The following is a 17,954-nucleotide window of genomic DNA, read 5'->3' on the forward strand; positions in this document are numbered from 1 at the left end:
GCCTCGCCTACTCCTCATCCAGGGCTTGGAGATGGCATTTCGCTGTCACTCTACCACTGCCTGCCCATGCTGGAGAAAAGTGCGTTATTCTGTGGCATAGAAACGCCAGGGCAAACACGGCTCCCTTCTTCCCCCAGGCGCCTCCGGTGTGGACACACATCTTTCTTCTCAAAGTCCGAAGGTGTGAGGGCCGTGGAGGCGGGTTGCCTCCACAGCCGTGGCGTCCGCGAGGCAGGCGCCACACGCGGGCTCCGCCGGTCGTCGTCTCCCCTGCCCCTCAGAGCAGCCTCCGAGCGGCTGAGGCGGAACCTCGGGTGCGGTCGCCCCCACCTCCACACTTGGAGGAGTCCGGGCACTGCCGCAGCTCGGGCGCACGGGCCAGCGGAGAGCCGGGACTCGAACACGCGACTCCAAGGCCGTCTCCCGCGCTACAGATCTCCGGGGAAGGGGGGTCTGGAGCTGAGGAGCGGGCTCCTTTTCCCTCGCTTTCACTCACCGGCTGAACGACTGGACGCTCCCTGAGGGCCGGCGCGCACTCCGCCGCGGAAGCAGCCGAAGCCGCTCCTGAGGAAAGCGGCGCTGAGGTGAAGGGCCGACCCCGCGCGTCACGCCGCGCCTGCAGCGTGCGGGCGCGGTTCTTAAGCCCCGAAGCGGGGCTCGGCGGGGCCGGGGGAGCGCTGAGCCAGACGAGGGCGGGCGCAGCCTTAGGGACCTCGGCCGCCGGCTCCGCTCCGGCCGCGCCGCACTGCGCACGCGCGCCGCCGGCCCGGCTCCGCCCCCGGGTAGGGATCTACCGCGGGCGCGGCGGCGGCGTCTGTGGTGGTTGCGGGGCCGACGGTGTAGACGCGCCTCGCCGCGACTCGGGACCCTGGGCCGGCGCGGTGAGTGGCTGAGCGGGAGGGCGAGGGCCCCCAGGGCTCGCGTGCGCCGGGCGGGCGGGGCCGCGGCGCGGCCGGGAGGCGGCGGCGCGGGGCGGGGGCCTCCGGGCTGAGGCGGGCGCCGGGCGGGGGCGCGAGCCCGCAGCCTCTGAGGCGCGGCGGCCGGCCGGCGCCTGAGGAGCGCTGGCGGGGCGGGCCGGGCGCCGGGGCCAGGCCGCCCGCCCGGCCGAGGCTGTGACAGGCCGCGGGCTCGGCCCGGGAGCGCGAAGGGCGGGGGGCTCGGCCGCGGGCCCGGCCGGGGCGTGTCGGGCGCCCCCCGCCCGCCTGCCCGTCTTTGTGCTGTGACGACCCCGAGTCGCCCCGCGGCGCCGTCCGAGTGCGGCCGCCGCCCGGGGCCGGGCTCCCCGCCCCCAGCGATTTAAATGATGCGTCTCCTGCCGGGGCTCCAGCCAGTCGGCCCGAGCAGGAAGTGTCGTCAGGAGGCCATTTTTAAAGCCTCCTGCGGGCCTCAGCGTAGAGCGTTGACGCTCGCAGGGCTTCCAGTGGTCATAGAAGCCGCCCCCCGGCCACGCCCGGAGGGGGTCCAGGCCGCCCTAGGGGCCACAACGAAGCTCGGGTCCGGCGCCCAGGCTGTTGGCCCTGGACTGGCCTTGCCGGTGCGCCGTCGAGGGGAAGCCAGCCAACAATGAACCCGAGACCCTGCTGGCATTGTCTTCCCCCGGGAGTGCCCAGGAGGCGGTCCCTGGTGAGCTTGGCCTTTCCTGCTGGGGAAGGGAAGAGGATTGAGGATGCTTTGAAGTGCCCCAGATGCTGATGTCATGCTGTGTGGGACTGCCCCCATCCCAGCCTGCCCCTTTCTGGAGCAGTTTAGGGCCAGGGAAGGGATGTCCAGTGCAAAAGAATGAACATTTCTTAATTGGAAAAGAAAATCCAAAGGAGACAGCCTCTGTGTTTAGCAAACCCCATTTTTAAAAATGGGGTGATGAACAATTTATTAGTGTAACATTAAAAGAGAAAACCTGAAATGCTCCAACAGATGTGTACCCAACTAAACTGTAGTGTTGTGTTGGGATCCTTCAAACGTTATTCCTTAGGTTTCAAATTGAAATCCCTAAGAGGAAGACATACCTTGGTCTCCAGAAACTGATAGTGCTTGGCATAGAACAGAGAATGAGTTGGTCTCTCTCTCCCCCTCCCTCCCCCTCCCTCCCTCTCTCCCTTTCCCTCTCTCTCTGCCTTTCCCTCTCTCCCTCCCTCCCTCCCTCCCTCTCTGTCTCTCAGTCACATATACAAAGTTCATCCCAACCTGTGATGTATTTGCACAGAGATCCCAACATACATCTTGGGAGCCCAGAAAATGTTTAGGAACCAATAGTAAGGGAATATTTTGTTTTTAAAATTGTGTAGTATTATCTTTAACCAAGAATGTATTGTTTAAAATGTTGTCATTTTCTATCTAATGTAATAGTGTTGAAAAATAACACATTTGAATGTATTCATTTCTGTTCTGCTGATAACATTATTACATGTGTACTTGGCAAAGAGCAGAGGGAGGACCAAGGACAAGATCACTTTGTTTATGGGCCGCCTCCCTGGTGTGTTATGCTTACCATGGACTTCAAAACTCCAGTAATGGCAGTTTTTTTAAAAAGCAATAATACCTCTATTTCTCTAGGTCTGTTTTCCTTTAAGTGAAAAGATTGGGCCAGTTTTTGTGCAAAAAGAAGAACAAAGACCATTTTTATCATCTCTGCCAGGGCTGCCATTCCCTCTCTGCTCATTCTTTCTAGTAGTTTAGAACTGAATGCCTCCAAGAGCCACGCCCTGTGCTGTTGAGTGTGATAAACAAGATCCTCACCAATGAGAATGTCCCCAGTCTTGACTGTTCTCAAACTGTGTTGTGTGCTGCATTTCATCATCATTGCTCACTTATGCTCATCTTACCAACTACAGTTTCCAAGATTTCATCCCTGGAATGAAAACAGCTAGAGGTCACCTAATCCAGACATTCTCATCGTGCTGTGGGAGTGGGGTGGGGAGGCATTGGAATCACATGGGAAGAGTTTTGCATCACATTTCTGAGCCCCACCCCAAGAAAGGGGTCATCTGATAAATCAGGCTATATGAATCCTGGGAATCCTTTCATTTTTTTGAGCTCCCTAGGTGACTTTGCCACATAACCCTCTTTGAGAAGAACTTCTAAGACGCATTCCCTTTAGTTCCTAGAAGAAATACACCAAGCAATCAAGACTGTGCACCTCCAGGACTTACCTCCAAGTGTCTGGCTTCTGTTGCAGGCCTCCCTGTGTAGCACCTTGCTGCCACATCGCCACTCGGGGTTGTGAATACAGAAGCTTACATCAAGGCCTGAAATTGTGACACAGATGGCACTCACCGCCTGAGAAGAAAAGGCCTGAAAAGGAAGGAAGAGCCCATGAAACTTGCCACATTCGGCCCCTATTTGCAGCACAAGGGCTTCAGGCAAGAAGTAAGAACAGCACTCAAGTGGCAGTATACCCTGGCTGTCACTTTGGTTCACCACTTCACATAGCAGGGTAGCAAGAAACAAAGATGGGACATCAGCTACTGCTTTTCTCTTAACTTTGTGACCTTAGAAGAGCCACCTAGCTTTTCCATACCTATTCTCTTGGAAGAAACAGGTAACAACTGAAGGCTTGCTTTGACAAGTATTGAGGTAATATATGAGCTTGCATATGTATATAAGCACCCTTTCCACTGACTTGGGCCATGGTGCTCCAGGACAGACAAGCAGCCACTGAGAGAGCCCCCTGTTGAGATCCTTGATGCATCACTTGCCTGTTTACTGAAACTACCATTTACTTCTTTGTGCCTAGTTACACTCCTTAAAGACAGCAGCCCATTGCAGCTGGGGGGATAAATCACTCTTGGTCAGTGCTCAGGGTACTAATGCCATGCCACGGGCTTTGTGAGATAGTCAGGGCTCTAAGAATCTGCAGACTGACTGCTGCTGTTCCATACTGTATGAAGAGCATCAGTTGGAAGCTTGTCTGGTTTCCCCATTATAGTCCCAAGGCAGTGGCCTTGCCCAACTTCCAGGCACCTGTAGGTAGGTTAACTATGTAAAGGACTGTAAAGGATGTTGATGTTATTCTTTCCATTCCCACACGCTCCTGCACCTGTGGTGTCTGGTGGTCTTTCACATTGTCTATATAGACTTCTTCACATATTCTATATGAAGAATAACATGGGAAGCTTTTTAGACCCTGTTGCCCATACTGTATCCTACCCTCAGCCCCTCCCCAGTTAAATCAAAGTATACAGGATGGAGCATTATTATTTTTAAAGACCTGCAGGTAGTTTTGGTGTGCAGTAGACCAACTCTCTGTCCCAGAAACCCCTTCAAAAATAAGTTTAATTGCCCTAATGTAGCCAAGGTTGAAAACCACTGGTTTAGTGGGAGATATTTCTTCTGTGTTTGATTGTGCTTTAATTTTTAATTCATTTCTTCTATAAAATTATGGTTTTTCTTTAAAGCAAAAGAAGGGAAGGAAAAACAAAATTATACTTGTATGTGTCCTTCATTTTTAAACCTCTGAAGACCTGAAGTCACTGTTTCATAGCACAAAATTATTTGATATTGTTTTTATTAATATCTTGTTTTTACTGTGTGTGATTCTCATACTAATCTAAGCATATTTACTCCTTTCCCTTTTTTTCCATATGTAAAACTAAGTTTTAGACTTAAAGGGCTCTAGTACTGGTCACATTCATTCTTTTGAAAGTTTTTTCTCTTTAAAAGGTGTTGAAGAAAAAGCATATACATTATAGACTCAGGTGATGGGTGCCCAACAGTGTCAGGTTGATCCCCAAATAACTTCCCATAGGCAGGGAGGAGGAGGTGCTCCAGGTGAAGTCCTGCTGCTGTAGACCTTTTATCTCATCAGGTGCTGCATTAAATGCACCTGTTTCTGTCTCTGGACATGACTGGACCCTTCTATATTTGAAAGTGTCTTACAGAAACTGACTTGACAAAGCATCTCCGTCAGGCAGAAGTTTCTTGCCCCTTCATTTACCCTTTCCTCATTTATTCTTGTTGTTTCTCCCATTTCACAAGTGACAAAACTCAAGCCTAAGGTTAGTGAGTCCAGAGTCATACACCTAACTTTTGGACCTTGTTCTCGCTTTCTCAAGGTTATTATCCTTATTTCTTTGTTGCGCTGAACTGCTTTCACCTGGAAAGCAGAGGTATCAGGCAGAGCTATCTTGTGCAGTCTTCTTGTTGCTTAAACAGTGCACTTGCTTTTAGAAGGAAATGTAAGATTGCAAGAGTGGAATGTGTGTCAGCAGCATTTTCAGGTATTTTTTGTCACTGGAATGTCAGTGAATTTGGAATTGTTATTTCTAAGTGCAGGGTAATTTGGCATAAAGATTATTATATTGTCTACCTGATGGTTTTCCTTGTCTAGGTATGTGTTTATCCATTGAGACCAGTTGATTCATTGTCATGGAGTGAAAATGCTCTCACTGAGGCAACATGTTACTTCCTAGATGTCTTCCTGCTAGAGAAATGTTGGTACTTGACATGTCTAATGTTGGGTATTTTCCACCATTGAAGTGTTACTTATCTACATGCTAGTGGGCACTTCAAGGTAGAATCGTTTTAAAATTTGGGTTCCTGTGAAAAGTTAGTTAGGCCTTTAAATAGATAACAAAGTTTTTGAGCAGCTATGCTTTGCGCTCAGGGCTTTACATACATTGTGTTGCTTACTCTCTCCCATCGCCTTTTAAGTTTGAACTAAAACCCGTTTCCTTGTCTGACAATGACCAGAGAGAAAATCACTTCCCTAAGGACCTAGCAAATATGAGACAGTTTCAGAGCTTGAACTATAAACCTACCATCACTGTTCCCTGTGCTCTTTGGAGAGGGCCCAGCAGTTACATCCCAGTGGGTTTGGTAGAAATGCTAATGAAAGGAGGACCTCTCTGTCAGGATTTCTGAAAAGAGCAGATGAAATTTGCTCTCCAGCCAGAAAGGTTGCAGACAGGCCACTGTGCCGAGTTTTCTAGTTACTTCTCATGAACAAAATGTGATGGTCCGTGTGGCATGCATGTGATGAAATGGGCCCCCTTATATTTCTTTCCACATTGGCATCTAGCACAGAGACATTCATTTGCTACAAGACTGTTTCACATTGTGTCTGAGCTTAGCAAGAAGTGAGTGGGGAAAAGGTAAGTCAGTAACCAGCTTGTCCAGAAATAGGAATTGCAGTGAGTACTCCTATAGGGGAACATCTTTTCTGTGGTGATTATAAGCATTTTGTAGCCACTTTGCCACTAAAGCTAGGGAGTAATTTTGACCTGGGGTAAATTGTCTTTTAAGTTATACAACCAGACAAATAGGGTTACATTAGTAAAATGACACTCAGTATGTGTAATTGTCAGGCAGCTAAGAAACTCATTTCAGCTGCCCTATTTATATAATTGGTATAATTTCTTTATTAAAAAATGGGAAATAATATTCTAAATAACTTAATGCATCAGTAACTTATCTAAGCACGTTTACTTTCATTATTGCCATTAACCTGTATGATAATGCTATGAGTAGGTACAGTTACTGGCTCTGTTACAGGTACAGAATCAGTTTGCCCCAGATCACACAGCTTAGAAAGGAATGGGACTGAGATTTAAAGCCCCATCATCTGACTACAGAATCTATATGTTTAACCACTATTTTACTGTTTATTTCTCTTAAAAAAAAAAAAAAGAAAAAGATACATTGATTTATTTGAAAAGCAGAGTTAGGGAAAGAGGGGTATCTTCCGTAGGCTGATTCACTCCCCAAATGGCCACAGTGGCTGGGAAGCCAGAAGCCTGGAACTACATCCAGGTTACTAAGAGAGTGTTGGGGGTCCAAGCCATCTTCCACTGCTCCCAGGCACATTAGCATGTTGCTGGATTGGAAGTGAAATAGCCAGAACTCAAACTCAAATGGGATGCCAGCGTCACAGGCGGTAGCTTAAGCAGCTGCACCACAATGACAGCCTCCATTCATTTCTCTTAACAGTTGCCTCTACAATATTTAAAAGTCTCCTTTTTTACTAACTTATACAATCTTTCATTTTTTTTTTTAAGCCTTCAACGTCACTGAACTGGTTTCTCCCAAACATTGTATTTTTCCCCTTATGTCTCCATAAATCAGTGGACTCACAAGCAAAAGAAAATCTACCATGTGGATGCTTTTAGGCCTTTCTTTTAAGCATAAACAAGATGTGGTCCAGAGAGCCCGTTTGTGCCACTAAGTGTGCCACTTCTTGGGACATGACAGTCACCTTTGGCTAATGATGTAGATAATTCTACACTGTATAGTTCACTGTGTGCTATTAAACAATTTTGGAAAATGGTATTGGACATTGTATTATACTATAGAAGTAATAATACTAGGTATTTCCTCTGTTTTTTAGAGCCCTCCTAACTTACCTATCATCGTACAAATGCAGAGACTTCAGTAGCAGAGACACTGAGTTTCAAAGGTAGGTGAATGCTGGCACCAATATTAATACTGATTTCTTAAGTTTTCCCTCAGCGTCAGGTGCACCCAGGCACAGCTTGTTGTCTACATTATCTTTTAGAATCCTTGGTCATTGGCCCACTGAAAGTGACATGCCAAGAGAACTCAACTTCACAGGTGGTTGTACTTGACATGAACCCGGTGAAAGAACAGGGGCTTGGAAGCTCATTGTACAGTGTGCCTGCTGTGCTCTCAGGAATGTCCATGTGTGACTGCCAGCGTAAGAGGCTGCTGCATTCATTTACCTGTGTCTTGGAGTGTTACACCTGAACTAGCCATACAAATTTCAGAAGCCAAAAAGAACTTTATCTGCTTATTTTGAAAAAACCTGACTTTTTTTCACCCAGACTGAGGGAAATGGCAATGCAGTAACTCATTATTTTGAGAATGCTTTAGAAGCCAAGCAGCTAAGTTCAAACAGGTGATATAGTGCAGTCATGGCCTAGAGGTCCTTCTTTGCCTATTAAACTGCATCTGCTAATCACAGCCTCATGCTTCATGTTGGCACCTGCTCCCATGGACTCGCAGAATGAATAACTGCTGGGAAAGTCTTGCAGAGGCACCACCCAGGGGACTTTGTGCCTTAAGCTTTCAGCTTGGCTTGATGAATTCTCCTGAGACTTCCCTCCATCAAGATGCTCTCTACTTCTTATTGGCGGACATGATCCAACTTCCCAATTTATCCTCGGTTTTGGAAAGAATGATACCTCCCAATTTCTAGGAAGACTTGAAAAGAAAATGGCAAAACTGCCTAATGTGATTTTTTTTTTTTGGAAGAATCTTGGAGGCTTGGAAAAGTGCTAAAAAACTGAAAAATGTACAAGTAGAATCCTGGTTTGGGTGATTTTTAAAATAGAGGAATCTTGTCACAATTTAGTTGAGAATTTCTTAGGGTTAATAGATGAAGGTCTTAGGTTGAAATATTACCACATGTGGCTTAGTAACAGGGATACATTGTGAGGGATAGACTGCTAGGCAAATTTGCTGTGCAAATATCATAGAATGTCCTCACACAAACAAGGGACTAAGATACCACTAGGGTACGTAATGTTACAGAGCCACCATTAGATATTTGGCCTGTTGTTGACTAAAATGCTATGCAGCGTTCGACTAAAGAGTATGTACGCCGTGAAATGCAACTAAATGGCACACTCCCTCATTTGCTCTCATTCATAGGATTACGAGACTGACAGAGCAGAGTAGTGCATATTGACTGAGATACAAGTCTTTTCAACACAATTGAGAACTAAGGACTGGGTTAACAAGGGTTCTATCAGGGTCTGTATTGTTTTTGCAGCTCCAGAATCAAGATAGAAAGGGAAAAAAGGCCATAGGGAAGCTGGATTCAGTTTCATGTATGAGTAAATTGTTGACAGAACTATGTGAAAATAAAATTAACTGTTTAAAGAAGGAAGGAGGTTTTCTGTTAATGGTGATATCAGCATCAACTGCATGGCCAATTAAGATGTTTAAGGCTTTGAATGTCACAAGAAGCTCCAGCTAATTATCCTGAGTGCTGGTTTTCCACTGAGATTAGGCAGTGTGCTTTATCAATCACAGATGTCTATTCCCCCGAGACTTAGATGCACTAGCCTCAGAATGAAGCCCAGGGACATGTATTTTAGCAGTGATTTTTGACACGGCTCCAGATTCAGAACCCCTAGACCCTGTCCGCCTTACCACCTGCCTTCCTCTTCTGCATCCTTTGGGCCTCTGGTTTTCTTAGGTTCTGGTTGTAGCTATGGCTTCTTCTGTCTTGCTGGATGAAAATGATGATAGTAGTGTCTTTTGGTGATAAAGTGTGTGACTTCAGGGATCAAGTGTCAGGCTGGGCTTAGAAATTATGTGGTCCGGGCTTATGATTTATAGATGAGCAAGAGAATGTATATGGGTGGCTTGCTTGAGGACACTTGACTTGTAGTAGAAGTTGTACATGTGACTTCTCTTTTCCTTCATTAGAGACATTTACAGATCCGGAAAACAAAGTGCACCTCAGCACCTCTTCTCAAAGTCTTGCCTATTGGCTGCACCAACAGTGCAGTGGTCGATGGAAGTTTTGCCTTTGCCAGTGTTTACTGGTTGCTAGTTTAAGACGTTTGTGTGTTCTCTTTAGACTCACAGTTCCTTAGCTGGTTCGACAGTGGAACCCTAAGGGGACAGACAGCATCTTGTGTCCCCACAGACCTCTATCCACTTGATGTTTAAAGTGTTATATGAACACTTAAAGATAGGGCAAGTCTAATTGAGTCCCCAGAAGCCAGGGCATAACTGTATGCTGGAAATTGCCTTTAGAAGATAAATACCTTTCAAAAAAGGGAGATAGGAAAAGAATGTTGCAAAAGACAGCTTATTAATTATGGTAAGTTCTGCTGGTACTTTCCAAAGTTACTTTTAAAGGAGAAGATTTTATGCCAGATCAGAGTTTTCTGTTGACCCTACTGAGAGGCTTTTCTGCTCTTCCAGGCCAGCCTTTCAAGTTAACTTTGTATGACTCTTGGCAAGTTAGCCACAAGAAAGCTGGTAATTGTATGTCATACTGCTACCCCTTACCAAGCAAATATTTACCGAGTGTCTGTATCTTCCTGACACTTGGACTTTAAAATTTCACGTGTTTTCTTACACTCTAGTGTTTAGTCATCAGGGTAGTTCTGTGGGAAGCATTGGATAAGTGTCCGTAATTCTGATTGCCAGATGAAGTAAAAAAGAGAAAGATTTAAGTGACTTTTTAAAAAGTCATTTAAAAAAGGACTTTGAGCAGATCCAAACTAGAATGGTTTATGTTGGTTCTTAATTCTATATATTTTAGAAGAAGTCTTTAGAATATGTATCAAAATTAGTCACTGCAACATAACATGTGAGTATTGGAGTAAGTACCTGCTTTTGAATACACTTATACCTCTACTGCCCAATCCAAGCTAGTCACAGTCTGCTGCCATTGTTTAACCCTCATAGCATCTAGAGGCCGTAGTTGGAATGTAAATTAGGTCATGTCATGCTGCTATGCCAGTCTCACCCCGATTCTTTTTCTTGGGTAGAAGAAAGCTACATCCCTACAATATTGGTATAGATCTTTGCTTTACCTCTCTCACTACCCTTTCCACATTCCCCTCCAGCACTGGAGTCTTTGTTCTTCCTTACATGTAACAAGCCGAATTTCCATAGACTTGCCTTCTCTTTGATTAAAACACCCCTTTTCCAAACAGTCACAGTGCTCCTGGGTTGTCCCCGGGTCTCTTCTAAAATGTCAGCATGAGGCCCTTCCCAGCTGTCCATCCCTCTACCGCAGCCTTGCAAATTCACCATCACATTGGCATTCCCTCTCCTCCTCATCTTGTTTGATCGTGTTTTTCTTCCAGTTATCTTAACCACCATTTGGCAAATATATAACCTGCCCCACCTTTCTGTGGTTTATGTATCTTGAGGATTAAGAATGATTTTGCTGTTGCTCATCAACCTCCAGCACTGAGAATAAACACTGATGCATGATACATAGTAAGATGTAGAAGGAATGGCTGTTTATCTTCCTGGTATTATCAGAATTCCTGACTTCTTACCACTTGTGAAGGCAAATTGAGTGTTTAAACAAGAGAGTTCATATCTAAGATGTAATGATCTTTAATGTAGAAACAGATGTGAACACCAGAGCCAAAGACCTGTCTACTACTTGATAGCACATGTTAAAAACTGGACTGTGTTCTATACAAGGTTTCTGTGTGGCCAGTATGAAATTCTACCTGTGAAAACTGCTAGGATATGTTCATTGGCACTTAAAAATGACTTTCACTAATGGAAGACTGCTCTGAATTGCTGCTTTTATGGCCTCACTCTGGGTATGTCTGTTTAGAGTTGTCTAAACTGATGATTTTTAGGTGACAGAGCTTGAAAATGTTTTCAATTTGGGCTTTTGCCAACTTTTATGTTATATTCACATGTGTTGCTATAATATGAGTTTAAGATCATATGTTGAGATTTTGCATACAGTTTGTTAATAGCTTAGCTAGCCTTAAGTTCATGTGTTGATCATTCTTTATGATTTTTGTCTTCCTGTAGTGTTGCCTAGAATATCAGACAATTGAAAGCAATCACACTTGTGGACCATGCACCTGCAGTGGTGGTGTATATAAAAAGACTACTAAGTATGCACCCAGGAAACAGCTGTTGCTGTACCAGTCTTTATTGAAGGATGCCTGCAGAGGATTTTATCATGTGAAATCTTCTGACTTCCAGTCAGCTTTTTTAAGAAATGTAGATAAAGAAGATGAAGGATACCGGAGAACAGTTGTATACTACACAAATGAATGGTGGACCTAATTCCTTGACCATGTCACCCAAACAACCTGATGCCAATCGAGCAACTCGACCAGATAGACAGGAAGCTCAAACCCTTTTGTATCAAGGCTCAGAGGCCGAGGCTGCCATGATGACCATTGCTACGTGTGTAAAATGCAAAAGTGTTCACAGAATCCCTCTCCAAGATTTGAAAAAGGGTAGTGGTCAAAGCCCAAAGGAGGACAAATATATCTGCTTCAAGTGCACCCTTGATGCAGCTCCTCTCCATTTGCAGTTTGTCAACAGTAATCCCAGTGTTACTCATTTTGGAAATAAAACCGAAACCATCTCAAGTCCTGTCAATAACAAATTTAAGGTAAGGAACTTTAAGCCAGGCAAATACTACTGTGATAAGTGTCGATTTTCCACCAAGGACCCTCTGCAGTACAGAAAGCACATGCTTCAACATGAAGAGATTAAATTTATTTGTTCTCACTGCAGCTACATTTCATACACAAAAGGAGAGTTTCAGAGACATTTGGTGAAACACACAGGCATATTCCCTTATCGATGTGAGTATTGTGACTATGGTGCTATTAGAAATGATTATATTGTCAAGCATAGGAAGAGAGTACATGAACGGGCTGGTGCAAAAAGGCCACTCAAAACTGTTGCCAAGCTGGAACCGAAAAGAACCAGTGCTTCAAAACAAAACACAGAGCTTTTAAAAGCTTCCAACCCTAGGACTGCATTTCAAAACAAGTTGTCAGATCAACTTGCAAGATTCTCTGTCCACACAAATAAAGACAAAATACACAATATCATGGTGTTACCTGAATCAAAGGAATACCAAAAAGATGTAGTATGTGTTCCAAATAAAGTGACACTATCTGAGCCAAATGAAGTCAATCTGTTTGAGAACAAAAATGTGGAAGTGGAAGTGTTGTCTCCTGCAAAAGAACCTGTTCAGCCAGGAATGCCATTAACAGTTGTGGCACCAGCAGAACTAGTTGTCCCAGCAAACTGTTTAGCCCAGCTGATAGATGTGAAAGTTGTCAATGGTACCCAGCAGCTTGTTCTGAAACTGTTTCCACTGGAAGAAAACAGTTGCCTTGAAGCTAGCAAGGATGATGGAGGTAGTTCTGAGCCAGTGGATAAAAAGAATGTTTCAAATGAACAAGGAACAATAGTTTGTACGGAAAAAACAAAATCATTATCAATTGAAGGGAATGTTGGAAAATTTGTAGGCATTAATAACCTTCAATCTTCAGTTCAGAAACAACTTAAAAATGTTAAATGGTTTAGGTCTTATGATTTTTTCATGTCAAATTCTAATGTGCACAACCGTGGAGAATCTGTTTTTAAGTCTGATACAATGGAGGATTTGCAGAAAAAAAACAATTTGTATCCACACAGAACCTCCCTTCCTTCTCTTGCCTTAAAAGGGCATTCTCCAGCATCTATAGTAAAAAACAGTATTTTATGTGGTTTTGGAGGTACTTCAAACCCTGTTGCTTATAGACCTGCCCGTTCCTTCGCTGAAGATGGAAAAAATTTGCCCAGTGATTCACAGAAGTTTTTTCCGCTTGCTGTGTCGCCTTCAACCATTTCCTTCTCTGGAGAAAAAGGCTCATTGCCTTTAAAGGAAAGTGACAGAGAATCTAGAAGTAAGATCAGTGGTCCTGTAAAAATGGCTGCTTCTAATAGGAAGCCAGAAAATACCCAGACAAAAGACCACAAAGCAGTTTCAAATACAGGCCCAATTTCCTCTCAACATAAAAGTGAATGTTCACATATAAATTTAAGTGGAGAGGATGGAATCAGATCTCAACAGCCTGGTGATAAGCCTTCGGAATTAAAGGACTCTGAAAGGACTAAGGACACTTTTGATGGTCCAGTAATCTCATCAGTATTTTCTCTCAGCTCTGGATCTGAAAATGTTCCTGAGGGCATTAAGTGGAGTAGTTCAACCTCCAAAATAAAGTCAATTGAACTGTTGCGCAGAAAGATAGCTCAGTTGATTGAATCCTGTGGCAAACCTTCATCATTGGCTGCAAATAGTGCACATCGTCGTTCTGTAGGGCAGGCATCAAAGGTAACTTCGAAAGCTGGTCCTGAAAATGTCCGAGAAATTAATGTGTCACTCACTGGCCCTGGCCCTTCTGCAGGTGCTCTTCCAAAACCCAAAGATGATCATGGTAGAATGGATAATGAACAGCTTACTCATCCACAGATGTATCCAAAGTGTGTAGATGGTTGCGATGGGAAGACTGAAGGCAGAGTGACCAGGAAGCCTCATGTAGCTACTCCAGTGTTAATCCCCAAAGGAGCTGTGTTGAGAGTTCTCAACTCCTCTGAGGATGCCCATATTATAGAGGCCACATGTGAAGCACCTGTCAGCATACCTTGCAATGAAACACAGTTAATAAAACCAGTTTCATTCTGCCCTGTAACACAGACCAACTCAGACCTACAGGTTTTGACAGGTGAAGCTGGGCCAATAGACATGTCACAAGTACTTGAGACTTCTCTTCGGCCTAAACCAAGAAAAGAGAGTGCTGTCTTCTGTAACACCACCCCTAAAAAAACAGGCACCCTTCATGGACAGCAAGGAAGCAATGAAGTGAATAAGCAAGGAAAACTGCCTTCGAGAAATCTTGCCACAAGCAGAAATAAAATCAAACAAGTAAGCTCCTCCAAGAAGAAAAGTAAGATTCAGGCTGATCCTAGCCGCTGTCTCAAGGATCCTTCAATTTTTCAGGTTGCACGACAGCTTCGACTGATAGCAGCTAAACCAGATCAGTTAATTAAATGCCCCCGTCGGAACCAGCCAGTCATTGTGTTAAATCATCCTGATGTTGACTCACCAGAAGTGACCAACGTGATGAAGGTAATCAATAAGTACAAAGGCAATGTCCTCAAAGTTGTTTTATCAGAGAGGACGAGGTGTCAGCTAGGCATCAGACGGCATCATATTCGGCTGACCTATCAGAATGCAGAAGAAGCTAATCAGATTAAAAGGCAAATGATGTTGAAAATGAAACTTAAAAAAGTGCATAAAAACAACTACCAGGTGGTGGATTCCTTGCCTGATGACTCATCACAGTGTATTTTTAAGTGCTGGTTTTGTGGGCGTCTCTATGAAGACCAGGAAGAGTGGATGAGTCATGGCCAACGACATTTGATAGAAGCTACTAGAGATTGGGATGTTCTTTCTTCCAGCGGCAAATAAGCAAAAAAAAAGTTGGTCTTTAAAGCAAGGTTTTTTTTTGTTTGTTTGTTTTTCTGGTTTGGGATACCCTTTCCAGATTCAGTAGGAGAAATAAAAGTTGTAGAAATGAGATTGTTAATTCAGATCCTCTCTAGGAATGTTGAAAGCTCCTAACCTGAGCTTTGTGATTAGACCTCAGAAGGTGTTTGAAGCCCCTGAAATTGTACGCACAAGTTTGTGGACATGTGTTTCTCTGGTGAGAGGATATGAAACTCAGCAGTTTCCTTTAGTGGAACCTGAATTCTTTGTGTAGCACCTCTGTTTGTGAGTAGATACACATCTTTTATAATTATATTCAGAGGGGCAAGTCTAGGATATTTTACACATGCTCTTTATATAAATGCTACTGAAGAATTAAACTTATGTTTTGGTGTGCACATCCTCTTTGTTTTTGCTTTAACTCATCTCCTGAATATTGTTACATAACAAAAGTTATATTGTCTTTATAGTTACCTTAAATTTGGTTGTAGCAAAATGGCCATTCTTTTTAATCCCTTCCCCACTCTGTAATACTCGTGAATGTTCTTTTACAATAGAGTCTTGCTTTTGTTGGCTCTTCTAAAGAATGGTCCCAAGGAATTGCCAAAATTTATTATTTCAACAGGTGTTAGGAGATGAAACATGTTAAGTATTTATTTATATTTACTTTTAAAAAGTCTTGATTTATGATAATTTGATAGGGAATGTGCCTTTTTACCAAAAAAACAATTTTAATGATGGCTGTAGGAGGAAGACATCTAAAAGTAAGTCTCCTCTTTGCCTTTACCACTCCCACAGACAAAATAAATGGCCAATATAAAACGTGAGGGGACCGACTTCTTAAAATACATGTAAACATTGGGAAGATAGTTAAATGTAGGCTTGTAAAGAAAGCTCTAAAGGGGGTTGTATGTGACTTAGCTTTCATTTGGGAACTCATCTGGAGACTGTTGGTGTATGCTGCCTAGTACTACAGGCCATGGACCCTGCTTCCCAGGTCTCAGCTTAGTCTCTCAGCCATTGTTTCTGCACAGCCTTTCTGTGGACTGAGATGGTGTCCCTGCTCACATGCTGTTCCTTTGCTTCTGTGCTTTTGAAGCCCCTTAACATTGTCCTGCATAAAACCAACAGAATCAACAAAACAGAAATGCCCCACTGCCTTTGCTAAGGTGATAGGAACACTATTGCTGAATTTGATTGCTAGTAACAATCTGCTGCTAGTTTATGTCAACCATGCTTTCCCTGTTGCTCACCTATCCTAGGAGAGCACTGATTGCACTTTCCCAACAAATGTCAGGACTGTCTACACAGCACACTTGCAAACATTAGGAAAAAAATCCACCCTCTACACAAGCATAGCTCAGGTGTATTGTGGAAGGCTTGGCAAGTGCAGCACAAGACTAAATTTCAGTCTTCACTTGCCCATGCAGCCAGATACTGAGCACAGCACAGCCACCAACCTCCCCAGACTGTTTGCCTCCTTTTGAGGACTGGGTGCTGTGAAAGAAACTGCTAACATCTGGGGGGGGGGGGGGGGGCTTCAAATAGTGAGCTGGAAAATCCTGATTTTTCTCACACAGACAAGTCAAATTATCTGGTAGGTGGGATTATCCTTTAGAGTTGGTTTTCATTAGAGATAATTAACATTTTTGTGTAATTGAGTACATGATCATTAAGTTGATTAATGAGTTGCTTTTTACTTAAAACCTGCATTGTTTGTGTACACAAAATATTTTTTGCAATATGAATACTGAACCAACTGGTTTCCTGTTTTACAATGTGTAGACTGGAAGAATGTAAAATGTTTTTATAGTCTAAGAATAATTTATTTTGGAAGCACATTTTTATAACATTCTCATGTTTTTAGAAAATGAAAGCACAGTAAGTGATGAGATCTGATTTATATGAACAAACAGAAATCCCAGGGGATCACTTTGTCACAACATGCTTTTTCATTTGGTGCTGTTGGAGAAGTGTTTTGCTGCACAGCAAAGAGCATTCTGAAGTTTTAGCCATGTGACAGACATGCTACCCCTCCAGCAACGGAGAATGCCTCTAAGATTATGGAGAGGAGAGAAGGCTGTGATTCTTTGGTTTGTTTTTGTATTATCTCCTTGTGGAGTGGCTTTTTCCTAAATGGCTAGACTCAGCATTGGTCATGAGTCAGGTTAGGGTGTTAAGTGTCGATACAAGAAACTTACTGTAGCATCAGCTATTTTTTTCAAGTATTATCTCAAACCAACAAAATACTTGTGAAGGTGAATTTTGTGAGAAAATAGTAAGTTGGGGGGGGACTTTCAGAACTGTAGTACTTTTAAGAAATTAAAGGATTCCTGCAAGTTGTAAAAATGGGGGGGAAAGTGGCTATCTTAAGAATTTTAGAAAATAGTTTAATGTGTATAAATGTCATCAAATGAACATACTTCTAACAGAATTGGAGGGAGTAGGGGCAAAACTGTGCTGAGTATTTGTGTACTCTTAACCTTGATTGTGAAGGACCTCCAGTTACTGCATTTTGTTAATAGTACTAATAAAATTATTTTAAACTTTTAAAGTAGGTTTTCTTTTGGGGACCAGAAAAGAGATGACTTTGTTATATTTATGATATAGACAAATAAAGAACAGAATTTTTTTAAATAAGAAAAGCAACACTGACTCGGTGTACATGCAAATAGATTATATTTTATTTACATTTTTAGCCCTAGTCCAAAACATTTTGTGAGTCCCTGTTATTACGGGCCAAGTGCTGTTTGCTGAACTAAACAGAATGTATTCACCATCAATAGCTCTATCCCTCCTTTGAACATACAGAAGCCTAGCAAATGAAGATACATGTTCAGCCTTTGGAATCTAATATATATGAGCAGAAAACAAAACTTTAACATGTTTAAAGCATTATAATTCCTGTGTTAACAGTGTGCTGCTCTGGTTTCAAAACATTTGTATATAGATTTAGAAGTTGGCGTAAGTTTTGTTAAAGAAAAAAAATTTCCAATCATTTTCATTT

The 17,954-nt window shown here is 43.4% G+C and overlaps 1 protein-coding gene across 5 annotated transcripts; it reads left to right on the plus strand.

Annotated features, from left to right (window-relative positions):
• The first annotated feature begins 792 nt into the window (after positions 1-792).
• ZNF518B (zinc finger protein 518B) lies at positions 793-17,547 on the plus strand. Of its 5 annotated transcripts, none has more exons than XM_062212905.1 (4): positions 793-881; positions 3,176-3,573; positions 7,322-7,390; positions 11,479-17,547. In XM_062212905.1, the coding sequence occupies exon 4, from the start codon at positions 11,687-11,689 to the stop codon at positions 14,927-14,929; it is 3,243 nt and encodes a 1,080-aa protein (XP_062068889.1). In that variant the 5' UTR covers positions 793-881; positions 3,176-3,573; positions 7,322-7,390; positions 11,479-11,686; the 3' UTR covers positions 14,930-17,547. The 5 variants fall into 5 exon arrangements, with proteins under 5 accessions (XP_062068889.1, XP_062068888.1, XP_062068885.1 ...); XM_062212904.1 differs by having other exon boundaries at positions 3,176-3,538; XM_062212901.1 differs by having other exon boundaries at positions 3,176-3,366.
• Positions 17,548-17,954: the final 407 nt, after the last annotated feature.

This window comes from Lepus europaeus, chromosome 16, assembly GCF_033115175.1.
Source record: "Lepus europaeus isolate LE1 chromosome 16, mLepTim1.pri, whole genome shotgun sequence".
Classification (NCBI taxonomy): domain Eukaryota; kingdom Metazoa; phylum Chordata; class Mammalia; order Lagomorpha; family Leporidae; genus Lepus; species Lepus europaeus.